This window comes from Hippopotamus amphibius, chromosome 2 (genome assembly GCF_030028045.1).
Source record: "Hippopotamus amphibius kiboko isolate mHipAmp2 chromosome 2, mHipAmp2.hap2, whole genome shotgun sequence".
In the NCBI taxonomy this organism is placed as follows: Eukaryota; Metazoa; Chordata; class Mammalia; order Artiodactyla; family Hippopotamidae; genus Hippopotamus; species Hippopotamus amphibius.
This window is the reverse complement of record NC_080187.1, coordinates 183,566,998-183,584,536: the sequence shown is the minus strand read 5'-3', so window position 1 is coordinate 183,584,536 and position 17,539 is coordinate 183,566,998. Positions and strand designations below refer to the sequence as shown.

The 17,539-nt window shown below is 41.7% G+C and overlaps 1 protein-coding gene across 1 annotated transcript in view; it reads left to right on the top strand.

Annotated features, from left to right (window-relative positions):
• The window catches only part of GPR176 (G protein-coupled receptor 176), a 106,499-nt gene extending 93,071 nt beyond the window's left edge, over positions 1–13,428 (top strand). Inside the window, exons 2-3 of the mRNA XM_057722923.1 lie at positions 7,033–7,285; positions 12,156–13,428. Coding sequence (XP_057578906.1) covers positions 7,033–7,285; positions 12,156–13,278 — 1,376 coding nt within the window. The 3' untranslated portion in view covers positions 13,279–13,428. The remainder of the gene's footprint in view (positions 1–7,032; positions 7,286–12,155) is intronic.
• Positions 13,429–17,539: the final 4,111 nt, after the last annotated feature.

The following is a 17,539-nucleotide window of genomic DNA, read 5'->3' as shown; positions in this document are numbered from 1 at the left end:
TAAATATTTACTATGGTACTATACAATCCATCGTTGGTTGAATCCACGGATGTGGAGGAACTGTGGATACATAGGACTGACTATAAATTACATGCAGATCAACCCATGACTTGCTCAAGGGCCAACTGTAGTTTGTTTTTTTTTTTACAAAATAATTTTGAATAGAATTTTTTTCAAAATTTAAATTCTGATTAAAATTCTTAATTGCTCAACCTGTGTCTAAATGCACAAGAGTGCTTAGTGGCTACCTATTGGGAAGATGGTGGGTAATTATTAATGTTTTAAAAAGTTTTTTAAACAAATAATAAAGTATAGTTATAATCATTGTTTTATTACTTGTACCATTATTTTTTGCCAGATAGCATTTTAAAAACTTTTCTCATAATGATACAAATAATCTCGATGGTTTCAAGCTGTTTAGATCATTGAATTGAAAGCATTATTAGGAAGTCATCATTTCTTTGACGTTTTTAATTTTTCTTAATGAAAGCATGTCAAGATCATTGATTCCTTTTTTGTACCCTTTGGGTTTTTAATTCACTCTGGGGATTTATTAAGATGTGTCATGTTTGTGCTGCTGCAAGATTTCTGTAGGGTGTTTGGAATATCTTATAATAGGCTTGATGGGTTCTAGGAGCAGGACGCCATCTGGAGAAGAGATGTCCTTGGTCTGAGACCTGTCGTGTGTGGTTCAAATGGAGACTGGACATTCTAGGAGGGAGCAGATCTTGCAGTGGCCCCTGCCCCCGCTGCCAGGGAGACAAGGCTTTAGTGAAGTCACTGAATCCAAACAGCAGTGAGGAGGAGAGAGACAAGTTGTATGTATCCCACAAACCTGAAGACAGAGCTCTGAAATTGTCACAACTACCCAAACACCATAGTCCCAGGCACCCATCATGACACCATGACACAGTCTGCTATGATTTTGCCAGCACCACCCAAGGAACCTCCATGGGGTAAACCTAGGAGTTTCTTCCTTGGCAGACCCCAGTATTCCATTTGGAACCTGCAGGCCAGTCACTTCTGCCTTGTCTCTCATTTCTGCTTTCTTTCAAGTCCCTCTGGGGAGCCGTCCTCTTCTATCTTCTCTATATATGGCTCCAGGTTTCTTTTTCTCTGGCCCAACCTCTTACTCTTTCTCTATTGGACCTTTCCTTGGTGCCCTCTGGAAACTTTGGGCAACAAATAATAACAGTGACATTTCCAGTTACAAGGCACAAGAAGCTGTGCTAAATGCTGTACTTATGTTACTTGTATTGGCCCATTAAATCCCTGGGACATAGGCATCGTTATTATGTCCACTTTATAGACAGTGAAATTGAGGCACAGAGAAATTAATTCACCCACGATCACACAGCTAGTAAATGGAGGAGCTAGGACTTGAATCTGGGAGTAAGGCTTCAGGGTCTATGCTCTTAGTCATTAAAATATCCTGCCTCTCCCTAGGGTAAAAATTTCCCCACACACTAAACCTTTCTCAGAATGGTCCTTCAACTGCAATTTTTTTGATTTGCACATGAAAGGGCAACAAAGTGCTAATATGTGCTTGGCTAGCCACCTGAAACATTTCCACAAGATGGTCTATAGCCTGCCACAGAAAAACAACCCTCACACACTATGAGCTCATAACGGAACACTGAAAACCATATGAGGAAAACCATACAAGGAGAGCCAGGAGAACTAACAAACGCCAAAATTAACGTGTCTGGAACTAGAAACAATAGAATAATCTAAAATAAATTTTAAGCATTTTAAAAACATGATTACAGATTAAAGAAGGAGTAGAGCCATAGTAAAATAACTAGACACTAGGGATAAAGAGTAGGTGGTTTGAAGTAGACCCAAATACAAATTTCAAAAAGTTTAATGCCCAAGATGCTAAAAGAAAGAAAGATGATTTGATTACTTCCAGATGAATTGAGAATCAATAAAATGGAAGGAAGACATGAGAAATAGCATTCATTTTGCAGAAGACAATAAATTGAAGGAAAATGGAAAATATGAATGAGAGGTTAAGAGAATAGAATGAGGTTTAACATAAGTCTAATAAGAATTTCAGGGACTTCCCTGGTGGCACAGTGGCTAAGAATCTGCCTGCCTATGCAGAGGACACAGGTTTGATCCCTGGTCTGGGAAGATCTCATATGGAGCAACTAAGCCCCCACATGCTGCGGAGCAACTAAGCCTGTGTGCCACAGTTACTGAAGCCTGCGCGCCTAGAGCCCATGCTCTGCAACAGGAGAAGCTACTGCAATGAGAAGTCCACACACCGCAACAAAGAGTAGCCCATGCTGTCCGCAACTAGAGAAAGCCCTTGTGCATCAACAAAGACCCAATGCAGCCAATAAATAAATTAATTAATTAAAAAGAATTCCAGAAGAAGATAATAAGGAGAAAGAGGGTAGGGCAAAATTCAGTGAGGCAATGGATGAAATCTTTCTAGAAATACAGAAAACATGAAACCTAGGACTGAGGAAGGATACAAAATTCCATATATTTTAGTGAGACCAGAGAACTTTTAGTGAGCATATAGGGAAACCAATTCTCTCATATGCCTTTTGTGGAGGATTATTTTGCAAGCTCTTTAACCTGGAAATTCTGCTTCTAGAAATTTATGCTCAGTAAATAATCAGTTCAGTTCCTCCAAATTTAAATATATAAGGATGTTGATCTCAACATTGTATAATAGAGATGTATCGAAAACAACTTTAAAAAAAAAACTCATCAATATGCAGTAGACAAAATACATTACGGTATAACCATAGAAGCACTGTTGCTTTTATGAAGCTGTTAAAATGATAATATAGATCTATTTTTGTTTATTGTCATAGAAAGATGGTTGTTATGGAAAAAGATCTGAAAAAGCAGTGTAACTAGTTGGTCCCACTGGCATAATCAAAAAGTCTGTATATATAAAAAGTTTGGAAAGATAAATACTTAAAGTTTACAGGTAGTTATCACTGGGTGGATAATTTTTACTTTTTGTCCTTTTATGCATTGTCTGATATCAAGTTATACTGTATAAAGAGAAATCTTGATTTGTATTTTAGCTGAGGAGGAACGATAGAGTGATAGCAGTCCCAGGGAGAGTAGATTTGTATTACCAATGCCATGATGCTCTACCTCTTATTCTTCTTTTGGTTGTGTGTGCTGTGAGTGTGTACTAACTGTGTTGCTATGCCCACAGCCCTGGCACTGAATGTTGTCATGGAAACCAGCATTAGAAAATATAATGGGAACATGTAGGAAGGAAGAATGGGTACAGAAGTTGAATCATTTCCAAAGGGGACTGGCTGATTTAGAACATGATGTCTAAACTAAAAAGTATCTTGAGGTTGAATACTGTGTTATTTAAAATAAATGCTGAGTTATCCTTGATGTACCTTGTAAAGCTAAGAAGAATCTAAAGTGCTCATGAGATTAAGTGATCAAATGTGTAATTATCTTGCTTTGTTTTTGTGTGTGTATTTGTGTGCATGCATGTGATGTGTATGCTCGTGTACACACACACACTTTTTTTAATGTGTGGCCAATCAGATCTTGAGATTAATATTAATGCTCCTCTCCTGATACTTTGTTCTAATTTGGGTTCTTAGAGCCAAATGAGTCAGTTTTTAAATGAGGCGGGAGAGAGGTGGTTTAAAGAAGGGAAAGAACATAGAGGCTTCTTTAGCTTCAGGTGCTCAACAGGAAAAGGGATTAGGCTTCAGATGACTCCTAGAGTTTTTGTTGTTGTTGTTTTTGTTCAAATATTTATTTATTTATTTGGCTGCTTTGGGTCTTAGCTGCGGCACACGGGACCTTCACTGAGGCATGTGGGATCTTTCATTGCGGCACGCAGGCTCTTCGTTATGGCAGGTGGGCTTCTCTCTAGTTGTGGCAGGCAGGCTCCAGAGCACAGTCTCAGTACGTTGCAGCACACAGGCTCTGTAGCTGTACTCAGGCTCTAGAGTGTGCAGGCTTAGTTGCCCCACAGCACGTGGGATCTTAGATCCCTGACCAGGGATTGAATCTGTGTCCCCTGCATTGAAAGGCAGATTCTTAACAACTGGACCACTAAGGAAATCCCTGCCTCCTAGAGTTTTATAAATAAGTGGAGATAAAATGTGATTATAGCCATCTCAGGTTTTTCAGTAATAACGCATTGAAAACAAGTTTCCTCATTGGCAAATGTGGACATACTAATAAAATGTATGATTTAAAAAAAAACAATAAAAAGTGTCTCTGACATAATTGGGAGGAGAGAGAGAAAGGTAAGAGAGGAGTATGAGGGTAATGATGGAGATTAGTTTCAGTTAAGTTTCAGAAGAATCTACTGTGTGAGAGACCTTGGCACACAGCCTGTCCTCTCCTGTGCAGTGAATTTTCCTGTTTGTTATACAAAATGTTTTATTCAGTGTAACCTACCAATGACAAAGATTAAGTGATAGAGAAAGAAAATTCTTGATTTATAAAGTCTTGATTTATAAAGTAGGAAGATTGTCTTTCTAGGAAGTCCCCCAGTGACTGGAGACAGCCCTAGTATTAACTGAAGATACTATGACACTCTCTTCATGGCAGATTTCTTTAAGTGGGCAATTTCATTACTAGATGGTTACCAGATTTTAAGTCTTGTCTGTACAATTTAAGCGAGGAAAGATGCTTCAGCCAGATCCTAATCTGCATTTCACTGGGAAAAGGCCAGAAAAAGAAATCCCCATATAGATGGAGCTTCAAATATATCATTATTGCTCAGTCTATAACCTTGGTGACAGGAAAGCCCGAGGGGGCCTGAGGTGGTGGCATTAGTATAAACAGCTCTTGTATTGAACAGATGTGTGTATTTATTCACACCGCAAACTTTATCTCACTGAGGCAGCATACTTATGTAAGGAAAGTTTGGTAGGGAATTTCCTGGAAGCGGCTGGCCTATTTACCTAAACACAGTGCCTGTTTTTTTTGTGGTTTTTTTTTTTTTTTTTTCTGGCAGATAAGAAGTAGCTGTAGAACACTGTGTTTGAAGAGAGACTCTTGACATTATGTTATGTCAACAACCAAGACAGCTCCTGGTGGTGACTTCGGCTGCAGCCCTGAAGCCTGCTCTGTAGCATGGCTCTCCTTCCTCATGAGGCTGAGCTGTTGGCTGAGTTCATTAGAGGGCATTCTCTGTGCCTGTGCCCAGGAGATATGAGTGTCTTAGTCACATAGGCTGCCCTGCATACCTGAGGACTTGTGCCCTGTGAGACTCTGGGGACAAGAGTCTCTATAGTCTCTGTCTAGAAGTGGCAGTTCTGAAACTTCAGTCTGGGGGCCAATTCTATCTAAAGTACTTGTTGTAAATGAAGTTTCCTCGTTCTATACCTATAACTATGATTCAGGATGTCTGATATAGTAATTCTGATACATAGTGGGGTTTAGGAACTGCTGAGTTAGAATAGCCTCTCATTGACATTCCTACTACGAAAGGGGTTATCTTACTGTAGGGACTTTTGATTACTGTTTATCCTCTTTCAGATTCATTCATCTAAGTATTTATTGAATGCCTGTTCTGTGCCAGATACTGAATTAGGCGTGGAGTTATAAGAGTGAACAAGATTGACATTTTTTTATCCTCATGAAATGAAGGAAAAATGAGTAAACAAATTAATAATTATGATAAGAGCTAAGAAGGCCACAGCAGGGTATTATGATAGAGTATGGTGGAGGGAGGAGTGAATATTTAAAATAAAAATATGGTTAGAGAAGGCCTCTTTGAGGAGGCAGCGATTATATTAAGATCTGGATTAAAAGGAATCAAACACATGAGGACCATGCTAGGCAGTATAAAAAACTTGTGCAGAGGTGCTGAGACCAGATCAGCCTCAGTGTGTTTCAAGAACAGAAAAAAAAAGGGCAGCATGGCCATTGCCCAGCAAGCCAGGGGCAGCATGGCGTGAGATTAGGCAGGTTGGCCCTGGATTGTGTGGGCTGTGGAGGACCATGGGGGTGCAGAACAGACTGAGAAGGGATGGATAATCAGACTTTTAGTGGGAAACAGGAGTCTGGAATTGAGAGGAGAGGCCTAGTCTGGCATGTGTACGTGGGAGTCACCAAACCTTTCAATGGAGAGCCACCTGAATGGGTGATTTAACCTAGGGAGAAGCTGGAGAGAGAAGATGGAGAAGGGCCTGGTGAAGAAGACTGGGAGCAGCCAGGGCCTGGGAGAGGTGGGAGGGTGGGAGGAATAGCAGGAGGCTGTAGGCCTGTGGAAACCACAGAAGGATAATGCTCTGAGAGAGACAGGCAAGCGTGTTATTGATGCTAAAAGTCTAGAACAGTGCAGGCCTGTCCAGTGGCTGCCAGCTGCATGTGGCTACAGAGCCCTTGAAATGTGATGAGTGTGACTTGAAAATGTGTTGTAAGTGTAAAATAAAACATACACCATGCACACCTAAAACAAATACAATGTTGTATATTAATTATATTCAATTTAAAAAATGCACACCACACTTCAAAGATGTAGTATAAAAATAAGAATGAAAATATTACTTTAATACTTTTTAAAGTAATGCTGATGTTGAAATGATAATATTTGGCATAGATTGGGTTCAATAAAATGCACTATTAAAATTTCACCTGCTTCCTTTTGCTTTTTAAAAACTTGGCTACTAGAAAATTTTAAGCCACGTGTGGCTTTTGTCCTGTTTCTGTTGCAGAGTTTAGTAATGCAGAAGTCATTTGCAAACTTAGAGTTGACTGGCTGAGGTTAAGTAATCCCTCACCAGTTGTTTATACTCAGGTGAGGCAGAATCATCATCATAATACTATTATGCCTAAAATTAAATAACAAAACTCACCACTAAAAATTCTGCTAGACTTTTTGATATGTATGAAAGTGATTTAATAATTTCACATAAATTGACATCATACGCATTTAAGTTCTTTGAAATGAACTCTCAAATGTGATTTTTCAACCTTTTTTTTAAACCTGTATCTTCTTTCTTCCTTTTTTGTCTTCTTTCTTTTTATTTAAACATTTTTTTGTTTTGTTTTTATTTTTGCCTATCTGTCCAGGAAACTTCATGGTGTTATGGTCGACTTGCCGCACAACTGTGTTCAAATCTGTCACCAACAGGTTCATTAAAAACCTGGCCTGCTCGGGGATTTGTGCCAGCCTGGTCTGTGTGCCCTTTGACATCATCCTCAGCACCAGTCCTCACTGTTGCTGGTGGATCTACACCATGCTCTTCTGCAAGGTCGTCAAGTTTTTGCACAAAGTCTTCTGCTCTGTGACTATCCTCAGTTTCCCTGCCATTGCTCTGGACAGGTAAGATCACGTAGCCAGGGGCACAACTTTTTTTTTTTTTTTTTTAAGTTTATTGAAGCAAATAGTGAATAGTCAGAGTCCCAAATACTGCTTTTTAGTCGGCTTGTGGTCAACAGAAAGGGATTCAGTTGCTGAAACACATGCCTCACAAAAGATAGCGGCTCCGGAAAATGATATCATTGAGAAAAGATGTGGCGTTGGGGAGGTTACGTCACCAGGTTGTTGGGCTAGAGCTGATCATGATATAGTTTCAGTTTGGTTGGAATTGGTGGTATTTGTGTTGGAATTTGCAGTGGATTGCGCATTAGATTGCTAACTCTGCAATTAGGGCCTTTTGATGCAGATTTAAAACATTTCTGGAAGATCAAGAGAACAGTTCAGTGGTTATTTAACAAATGATTAGATAGTTTGGTTGGACCTGGTCAGATAACACCAGGATTCCTTTGAAGGATTTATTTCCAAGGTTTTATATTGTGATGGTGGTTGTTTTCTCTTCCCATCCTTTTTTAAAGGATGTTCATTTTGAAATAAATCTTACATCCTAGCTACTGGTATCATACAAAATTTGATCAAATTTATCAAAGTGAAGTGTAAAGATTTCATAACCAACAGCTTCCTGCCTTTTCTCTTTGTTGCTAGCACTTCATGAATACAGTTGAGATAATAACACATTTTAGAGAACAGAATTAAGTACGCAAACAAGAATTGAAAAATATTTTTGTGTCCACAAGAACTTTTGATTTCAAGATTTACGGAGAGGAAAAGTTGCTGAAGGGCAAGTGCTGGTTCTTCTGACTTTATACCCTGTGATACATTTAACTACATTTTATATGAATTTAGAATTTTAAAACTCTTTGTCCATTTAAAACATGCTTAATACCATAATGACCTGTGAGGATATGGATTGTAGAATCCACCTGTGGAGTCACTTCAGCCTCTCTGGCTTGGAACCCTGACTTCATTAGCTGCCCAGCGTCGTCTGCATGGCGGGACACAGAGTCACAGAAAGCCCCCTGCATACTAGGAGAAGTGATTGGCTTTGTGCTTAAGAGAGGGGACTCTAGTGCCAGAAGTCTGACTTTAAGTCCTACCTATGCTGCTTTCTCGCTGGTGGCTTTGGGCAAAGTGGCTTAACCTCTCTGAGTCTCCATCTCCTCAGAGGTAAAATGAACTAAATGAATTATTTGTGGCCTGTGTTTGAATAGGCTACACCAATATTTATCTCTCTTTCTCTAGTCCTCCATTCTTGTTGGCATATTCTTCCTTAGATATATTGTCTGCAGTCATTTTACCATCAGATCTTGTGGGGAGCCACTCCAGCTCCTTGACAGTTTCTCCCTAGAAACTCGCCATCCACAGGGGCAGATGAGGCAGGTGACAAAACCAAGTGACATGGGCCAGGTTGGGGTTGTGTATCTGCATTCCTGTTCACAGGAGTCATTACTCAGCAGGTGAAGCTAATAGCTGCTTTGTAAGTATCACAACCCAGCAGGCCAGACTTTCTTATAAATTGGAAATCTAGAATTCTGTTATTTTTAAATGTTGGCAATTAGTTTGCATTAAAAAAAAATAGTAAGTGGTTCACTTGAATCCCTTCAGCTGAATATATACCAGGTGATGTCAGTTTGCCATGCCCACTTTTTGGTGACCTTGCATGTTTCTTCCTTGTTCAGCAAGAGGTCTGGGAAGTGCCATTGCACAGAACTGGAATATAACTGAAAAGTCAGAGTGAAAAGTCTGTTTACATCCCAGTGGACAGCCTAATCCTTTTTGTGTTGATCCATTCTGTGTTCATGGCAAGTATGTCTTTCCAGTGGCCCCTAACTACCTGCTTGGTGAGGTCTTATGTCTGCAGTCCACGCTGTGGACTTTTCTTTCCTGAAAGGTTTTTTTTTTTTTTAACAGTTTTTGAGATATAATTTACATATCATAAAATTCATTTAAAATGTACAAATCAATGAATTTTAGTGTATGTACAGAGTTGTGCAACCATGACCACAATTGAACTTTAGAACATTTCTGTCACACTAAAAAGAAACCTCGTATTCATTTACATTCACTCCCCATTCCCACCCCCAGACCTAGGCCACCACGAATCTACTTTCTCTCTATATGGGGGGACATTTCATATAAGTGGAATCATATAATATGTGTTCTTTTGTGCCTGGCTTCTTTTACTCAGCATAATGTTTTCAAGGTTCATCCATGTCATAGCAGGTATCAGTACTTCTTTTTTTCTCTTTCCAGTTTTATTGAGTTATAGTTGACACACAGCACTGTATAAGTTTAAGGTATACAGCATAATGACTTCTCTTACACATACAGTGAAATGATTCACTATAAATTTACTTAACATCCATCATCTCATATAAATACCAAAAAAATGTTTATTTTCCTTGTTATGAAAACTCATGATCTAGCCTCTTAACAACTTACTTCATTCCTTCTTATTGCCGAATAATATTCCATTGTACGCATATACCACATTTTGTTTATCCATTTACTAGTTGATGGACATTTGGGTTGTTTCTACTTTTTGGCTATTGTAAATAATGCTGCTATAAATCCTGAAGTTTTTTTAAAAATAGAATTCAACGGGCTTCCTAGGTGGCGCAGTGGTTAAGAATCCGCCTGCCAATGCAGAGGTCACGGGTTCGATCCCAGCTCCAGGAAGATCCCACATGCCGCGGAGCAACTAAGCCCGTGTGCCCAAAAAAAAAAAAAAAAAAAAAAAAAATAGAATTCAACAATTAATGTGGGAACACATTATTCTGGAAAGGTTGCTATTCTCCCTGGAAGCAATGCAATGATCCCTGTGGGTTATTTTGAGCCTTTGGTTTTAGGCAAGAAAATATGCCAATAATAAGAGATCCTTATTTTCTTTCCAGCAGAAAATCTGCTGTATTTTTGCCATCATTTTTTTTTAATTGAAGTATACTTGACTTACAGTGGTTTCAGGTGTTTCAGGTGTACAGGTGTACAGCAAAGTGATTCAGATATATCTATATCTATATATTCTTTTTCAGAGTCTTTTCCACTATAGATCATTACAAGATATTGAATATAGTTCCCTGTGCTATATAGCAGGTCCTTGTTGTTTATCTGTTTTATACATTGTTGTGTGTATCTGTTAATCCCAAATTCCTAACTTTTTAAAAAGGTAAGCAAGTTCTTTTAGTAGAAAAGCAAAGTTGGTAAATTCCTATTTCATTATTCAGAGATGCAGATTACTGGAAAGCATAGGTTTGTTGTGTACAAAGACAAAGGGAAAACAGTCTCTTCTTTCACTTCTTTCTCAGATATTTGTTTCACAGCACCGAGTCAGCAAGTTAATTGGGAGGCCACCTACACTTCCTGCATCATCCTCTAGAGATGTACACTCTAACGAAATGATGTGTAATGAGCCAGTGTGTTTGTGTTGCAGTCTGTTTCCCATAATGGAATCAGAAATGACTGGAAGCCTGGGTTTGTTACATGTCAGTTAGCAAATGGGAATCAGAGACAGTGGGTGTAGGGTCATCACATTGGATTTACTGAGTGGTGATTAGAAAAATTTATATTCAGAGAAAAAAAATTGGGAGCGTGCATCACTTATACATTTCTTTCTCTTTTTTCCCTTCCCAGAAAGTGATCCAGAACACATTTTACTGTGCTCCATGCATCTCTGGTCATCCATGGTCGTGTTGTGTTTGCCCCGTCTCTCCCCCAGCTTGTCCCCTGCCAGATTCTGCCGCAGTGCTACTTTCTCTTGAAGCTTTCCCAGGTTCTTCCTTTCCCTGCCTCCTGTATGCAGACCTCCAGAGAGCCATCATCTTCTCAGTTATAATTGTTTGTGTCATGCCTTTTTTTTCTCCCGTTTAGTTTAGAAACGTTCCTGTGTGTCCTTTCATCTTTGCAGCCCAGTGCCTGGCCCAATCCTCAGCACATAGGTGGTGCTCAGAAGTCCTTGTGACAGGAAGGCACGCGTGCTCGGCTGGCCCCATGAGGGAATGCATGTTAATGGGGTTGGAAGGTTGCCTCCAGCATTAGCTGACTGCACAGACGTGGGCCAAGCTAAGGTGAAGAAACTCGACGTCTCTCTGAGGGCTCCTGGCTGCCCTTTCATGATAGAAATGGTTCTAGAGGCTGACAGATGACTCAGGTTCCCCGTGTCCTAGGTGACACTGAAACAAGGTGCTTTTGGAATTCTGATTAGGTGGGTATAGAATAATCAAGACAAGCTTGAAGGAAAAATGTCTTCTTTGATGTTAACAAAAATTTAATCATGCAGACATTTTAGACCTGTTAATTGCTCTTAGGGGTCCTGAGTGATCATCATGGGAACAGTGGCTATTGAGCAGGCATGATTTTTTTCAGTCGAACTGATTTTGTGGAAGGACTCTGTCAGAGTCCCTCCCTCCCACTGGCTGCTTCTTGCCCCGAGCGAGCGGCTGTAAGTGCTGGTGATATCCATGTGTATCCACTGTGGCACGCGTCTGCTTTGGATATGTGTGCAAATTTCTTTCTCTTAGTGGCTTGGAAAATTGCCCTCAAGCTCCTCTAGCCCATGTAAAATTCTTTACAAATTTCCCTTTACCCTTGAATTGAAAAAGAGATGTCATTACAGCAGATGGAGATATCCTTTATATTGAGGGCACTCTTTGGGATTTAGTGCCGGTGGCAATAATTATAAAATTAACTGTGAATTGTACAGCAAGATCCTCAAAACTTAAGGTCTAACTTCCTGATTCCCCTAGTGGTTTCCTCTGCCTTAGGCAGAATAAAAGAACTTGACCCTTTCTTTTTTCCCTACTACTTTTAGTAATATAGATTCCCCTAATTTAAAGTATATCTTCTTCTGTGAAATGAATTTTGCTTGTGCATTTGGCAGGTACTACTCAGTCCTCTATCCACTGGAGAGAAAAATATCTGATGCCAGGTCCCGAGAACTAGTGATATACATCTGGGTCCATGCAGTGGTGGCCAGCGTCCCTGTGTTTGCGGTGACCAATGTGGCCGACATCTATGCCATGTCCACGTGCACGGAAGTCTGGAGCAACTCCTTGGGCCACGTGGTGTATGTTCTGGTCTACAACATCACCACGGTTATTGTGCCTGTGGCTGTGGTCTTCCTTTTCTTGATACTGATCCGCCGGGCCCTGAGCGCCAGCCAGAAGAAGAAGGTCATCATTGCAGCACTGCGGACCCCGCAGAACACCATCTCTATCCCCTATGCCTCCCAGCGGGAGGCCGAGCTGCATGCCACCCTGCTGTCCATGGTGATGGTCTTCATCTTGTGCAGCGTGCCCTATGCCACGCTGGTCGTCTACCAGACTGTGCTCAATGTCCCTGACACTTCTGTCTTCTTGCTGCTCACGGCCATTTGGCTGCCCAAAGTCTCTCTGCTGGCGAACCCTGTGCTCTTCCTCACTGTGAACAGATCTGTCCGCAAGTGCTTGGTAGGGACCTTGGTACAACTGCACCACCGCTACAGTCGCCGGAACGTGGTGGGCACGGGGAGCGGGATGGCTGACGCCAGTCTGGAGCCCAGCATGCGCTCGGGCAGCCAGCTCCTGGAGATGTTCCACATTGGGCAGCAGCAGATCTTTAAGCCCACGGAGGATGAAGAAGAGAGTGAGGCCAAGTACACTGGCTCAGCTGACCTCCAGGCCAAGGAGCTACTTCCCTCCTGCCTGGAGGCAGAGCGGGAGCCACAGTTTGCAACCCCTGCACCACCCCCGGGCACAGTGGACTCTATATCTCAGGTGGCATCAGCAGTCCCTGTGGAACCTGAGACGTTCCCTGACAAGTATTCCCTGCAGTTCGGCTTTGGGCCTTTTGAGTTGCCTCCCCAGTGGCTCTCAGAGACCCGAAACAGCAAGAAGAGGCTCCTTCCCCCCTTGGGCAACACCCCAGAAGAGCTGATCCAGACAAAGATGCCCAGGGTAGGCAGGGTGGAGCGGAAGATGAGCAGAAACAATAAAGTGAGCATTTTCCCCAAGGTGGACTCCTAGCGAACCTTGAAAATGCCTGGAAGCAACAGACCTTCCATGTTCTTGCCCTCCCTTCACTGGGCCTGTGACTTGTATGATCTCATTGCAACCCAGGATGGCTTGACTCCTCCTCTATGGGCCAAATGCTTTTGAATGAGAGGGAAACCTATAAAAAATCAAATGTCCTATTTACTGAGGGCGTATATATATACACACACACACACACACATATATATATATACACACACACACACACATATATATATTTATCTCAGTGATCCATGTCCTTAGTAAAGTCCACGTTCCTCTCTGTGAAGATGAAAGCTGGGTAGTGGGAAATGGGTCTTGGGTGGATTCTCCACCTGCATTTTCTGGGGGTATCTCGGTTCCGTGCCCCATGGACAGAAGAGTGTCTGTGAGTTCAAAGGGAGCAGGGGCACTCTAAGAGAAGCTCAAGATAATTACGGAGCTGTGTGGCCACAAAGAAGATGCCTATTTGATTGATTTTAAAATGACAGATATTCAAAATGGTTTGTATTGATCTGTATCTTTAGGGAAGATAGGACCTTGGCATTTGATACTTTCTTCTGGAAGGCCTAGTCACATGACTCACAGTTTCTCCCAACACCATTCATCTTTGCTGAGATGTAGGAGAGGGATGAATGACTGTCACACCCCCATTTGACAGACATGGCAATAGTGTGCCAGGGATAAGAGAAATATTCTGTCCTTAATTATTCTGACCTTCTCCTGGCATCACTAAGACCTTAGAAAGATAACTTGACTGTGTTGGTTGGAAAACACTGCAAGCTCTTTATCATGTCTTGCCCCCTTAAGTTGTGTTTTCTTTTTTTTTTTTTTCAATGAATGAGAGAAACTTAAGAGGCAGAGAAGAAAGACTGAGAAATATCCACACTCTGTAGTCTTTTCTCTTCCCACGTGATCTTATGTGAAAGGTTCTATGCAGCAATCAGTAGGAATAAAATATATTGAAAGTGATTATTTTATGTAAACTTCTGGAATTAAGAAGTCATTTAAAAAGGCAAAGTTAGTGTATACAGAGTCCTCTGGAAACATCAAGCTAAAAATACTTGATTAGGAAAGGTGATTCTGCCTGAAAGAGTGGGAAAATTTGGTTCCCTTCCAAGAAGAACTCCAGGTGTTGCCAGTCTCATTTTCAGTCTGTTTGTGCAGCTGTGGTCCTCCCTTCATTTTGTGCACAAAGGAGGAACAGAACACGGAGAAGGAATTCATCATTGTAAAATGCCAAGGCAATACCTAGCCCAGGTGAGCTCTTCACTTCCTCCTTCCCAGTGAAGTTGTAGCAGGAGCCAGACAGGAAGGGAGAGGGAGGACAGTGTCTTCAACTGATCAGTCCCCTGGGGGCACTCACAAGCGATTCGAGTCTACTTTGGGGTGAATTCAAACCACAAGTGACACTTCACTCTTAATGAGAGTGAATCAAGCACCAGCTCCGCTCTTCTCTGGAGGGCGTTTTGTTTCTGTTCATAGTACGGAAGGGAGCCAGTCCAGTGTCTTGAGCAAGCTGGAAGGGAGGGGCATCCTCAGTGGCACATCCCAAAGGCAGCGGTCCTCACGGATCTTCTCCTCGAACCCACTGGCCCTTGTCCCTCGGAAGAAGGTCAGACTGTGTGTAGGGAGTTTCCTCTTCCTGTCCTCGCCTTGGTGTGCTGTCTCGTGATTTCCTGAATGTGAACCCAAAGACGCTTCTCCCCAGGAGGGAGTGCCTTCCTGTTTGTATTCGTCTCTTCAACTCATTGTGTGCTCACAGTGGAAACAGGGGCCTGCCACCCCCTCTCCCGGGGCCCCTGCATGTCCTCTGGAGCGCCTCACCCTGACGCTTCACGCTTCACGCTTCATGTTGTGGCCCTTCAGGCTTATCTTTTAAACCTTCACAATTGTTACAGTGTTCATCAAGGGGAAACATAACCTGTCAAAAACCTGTGTCCACTTTAGAAGAATCTGTCAAATGTAGCCACGTCGGTGTCATTCTAATAATGTATGTGTGCAACTTAGTAAATTCTGGTGAGCCAGAATTTGGTAGATATTTCTTATGTATATTTGAAGCAGTTGGTTGACTTCTAACATGTCATGGCCAGGTGTATTTCTATACTCTTTGAAGAATTATGTTTTCATAAAAAATTGAAAAGCAGTTTCTGAACTCAGAAAAAGTTGTATGAGTGATTTTTTGTTTGTTTCTTTTTTCCCCTCTCAAGTGGTATCCTATCTGAACCTCTCTCTTCCTGAGTGATCTCAAATGAAAGGTGTTTATTTTCCTTCCAGAATATAGATGCAGCATTCTAGTAGCATTTTCTTATGTTGTTGCAACTTGAAAAATGAATTCCCAGAGAAGAACGTGCAGTGTTTGAATAAATGTCCCAAACCTGGGTTCCACGTGGAGGATGGACTGCTTAAACCTGTAAGTGGAGCCACACTGGGAGGAGTGTAGTGCCGCCGTCGTTACTCCTTGTGGTTGGGGCCATGGCCTTGTGGTCGGATGGCCCATGTTTGAATCCTGACTCTACCACTGACCCACCTTGTGACCTTGAGCAGGTGAGGTCACCTCCATTTCTCTTGGTTCCCTCTCTGTAAAATGGGAAGGTAATAACTGTGTCAGAGGCTTCTGTTGCCCTGACTCATGTATTTCACTCTGATTTTAGCCCTGTCTGCAATGGGCCATTCTTGGCTGCATCCGCTACTTCCCCGAGAGCCATCAAGGCCTAGCTTTTGTGCGCTCTGCCCTGGAAGAGCTCCCTAGCTCCGAGGGGTAACTCTGGACCAGTGGGACATGGGAACCAGTGGATAAATGCCCCTATCCTTCTGTTGGACAATTGTGGGAGGCATCTTTCCACTTCTTAGGAGGTCAAGCAGATTGAGTTCCTGTTGCCCACCATGGTGTCCAAATAACGCATCCTTTTGTTGACTCTTTTTCCTCCTTCCCTGTCTGGATTTCTCTACCCTCATTCATGCCCTCAAGGATCACCTCCCCAAAACCAACTGTACAAAGCCCTTGTCTCAAGCGCGGCTTTCAGGGGAATCCAGGTGAGACAGTAGTGTACCTCATGGGGCAATTGTGAGGGTTAAATGGCATGGTCTGTTTAACACAAAGCCTGGCATGGAGTAAAACTATATCAATATTTGTGCTTATATGCTACATTAAAAAGAGTGATTGAGGCATTTTTTGCACTCTTATTCAGAAAACAATATTAAATTGATGTTTTCAGCAGTTACCCCAACAATTATTAGTATTCATAATGATGATACTTTCAGGCAGACACAGTGTGAAAGTACTATTTGAATCCCTGAAGAAAAAAATAACTGTGTAAGCCAGAATAGTTCTTAACTAAACAATTCTTAGGTTAAAAAAAAAAAAAGGGTGTTGAAATAATGTTTGACTTTGCTGTGAATCTAAAAGCCAGATGCTGGATAAGAATGAGCGTAACTTACTATACCACTGCAGAGTAGAGCAGAATATGTAGAGGTGACTAAGTGCAGGTAGACAAACCCAAAGTGGCCTCAGCCATTGCAGAGGAACTGTAAGTTAATCACTTGATGTGCTAAGCTAATATTGGAGTTCAGGCACAAGTCTGATTGAGCTGGAGAGAAAAGCTGCTGCTCCAGCCCCGCTCTGGGCCCTGTCGAGCCCTTGGCAGCCCTGACTGGGTGGGGTGGTTCACAGCTGCTGCTGCACACCAGATCTGAGATGCTCGGGGGAAGAAAGCTTATTTTAGGCTGAGTGTCAGTGGAGGGGAAGGATTAGTGCTTTCATAGTGTAGTCTACCAATGTAAATAACTTTACAGCAAAGTGATTAACTTCCCCCAAATAGTTGTAAACATTTAGCAGGTTTAGATGGCAACCAATTGTTGCTATATTAGAGTTCCGTAGTCAAAAGAAAAACGAATGGTGGTTAATGACCGGAGAGTAGGTGAATAAAATAGGAATTGAAATCACTACTAATGCCCAGGGTAGCATCAAAAGCCTTTTTGTGTGAGTGCAAGGCTTTTAAAATAAATTGAGCTGATCTAGGATTCTCCATACATAGGTTTTAGAAGCTAAAACATCTTCCCTGTTAGCCTCAGGTTCAACCAGTGTTTATCCCCATGTGTGCCAAGGAGGTAAGTTAGTAGGCAGAATAAAGGCCTGGAGACCGTCATAGAACACAAACTGTGATGGCTATTTATGTCCTGGGGACTTAGGAGCCATTTATTTGCAACTTAAATGAGTGAATGAATGAGTAAATAAGAGATACAGCACCTGGAG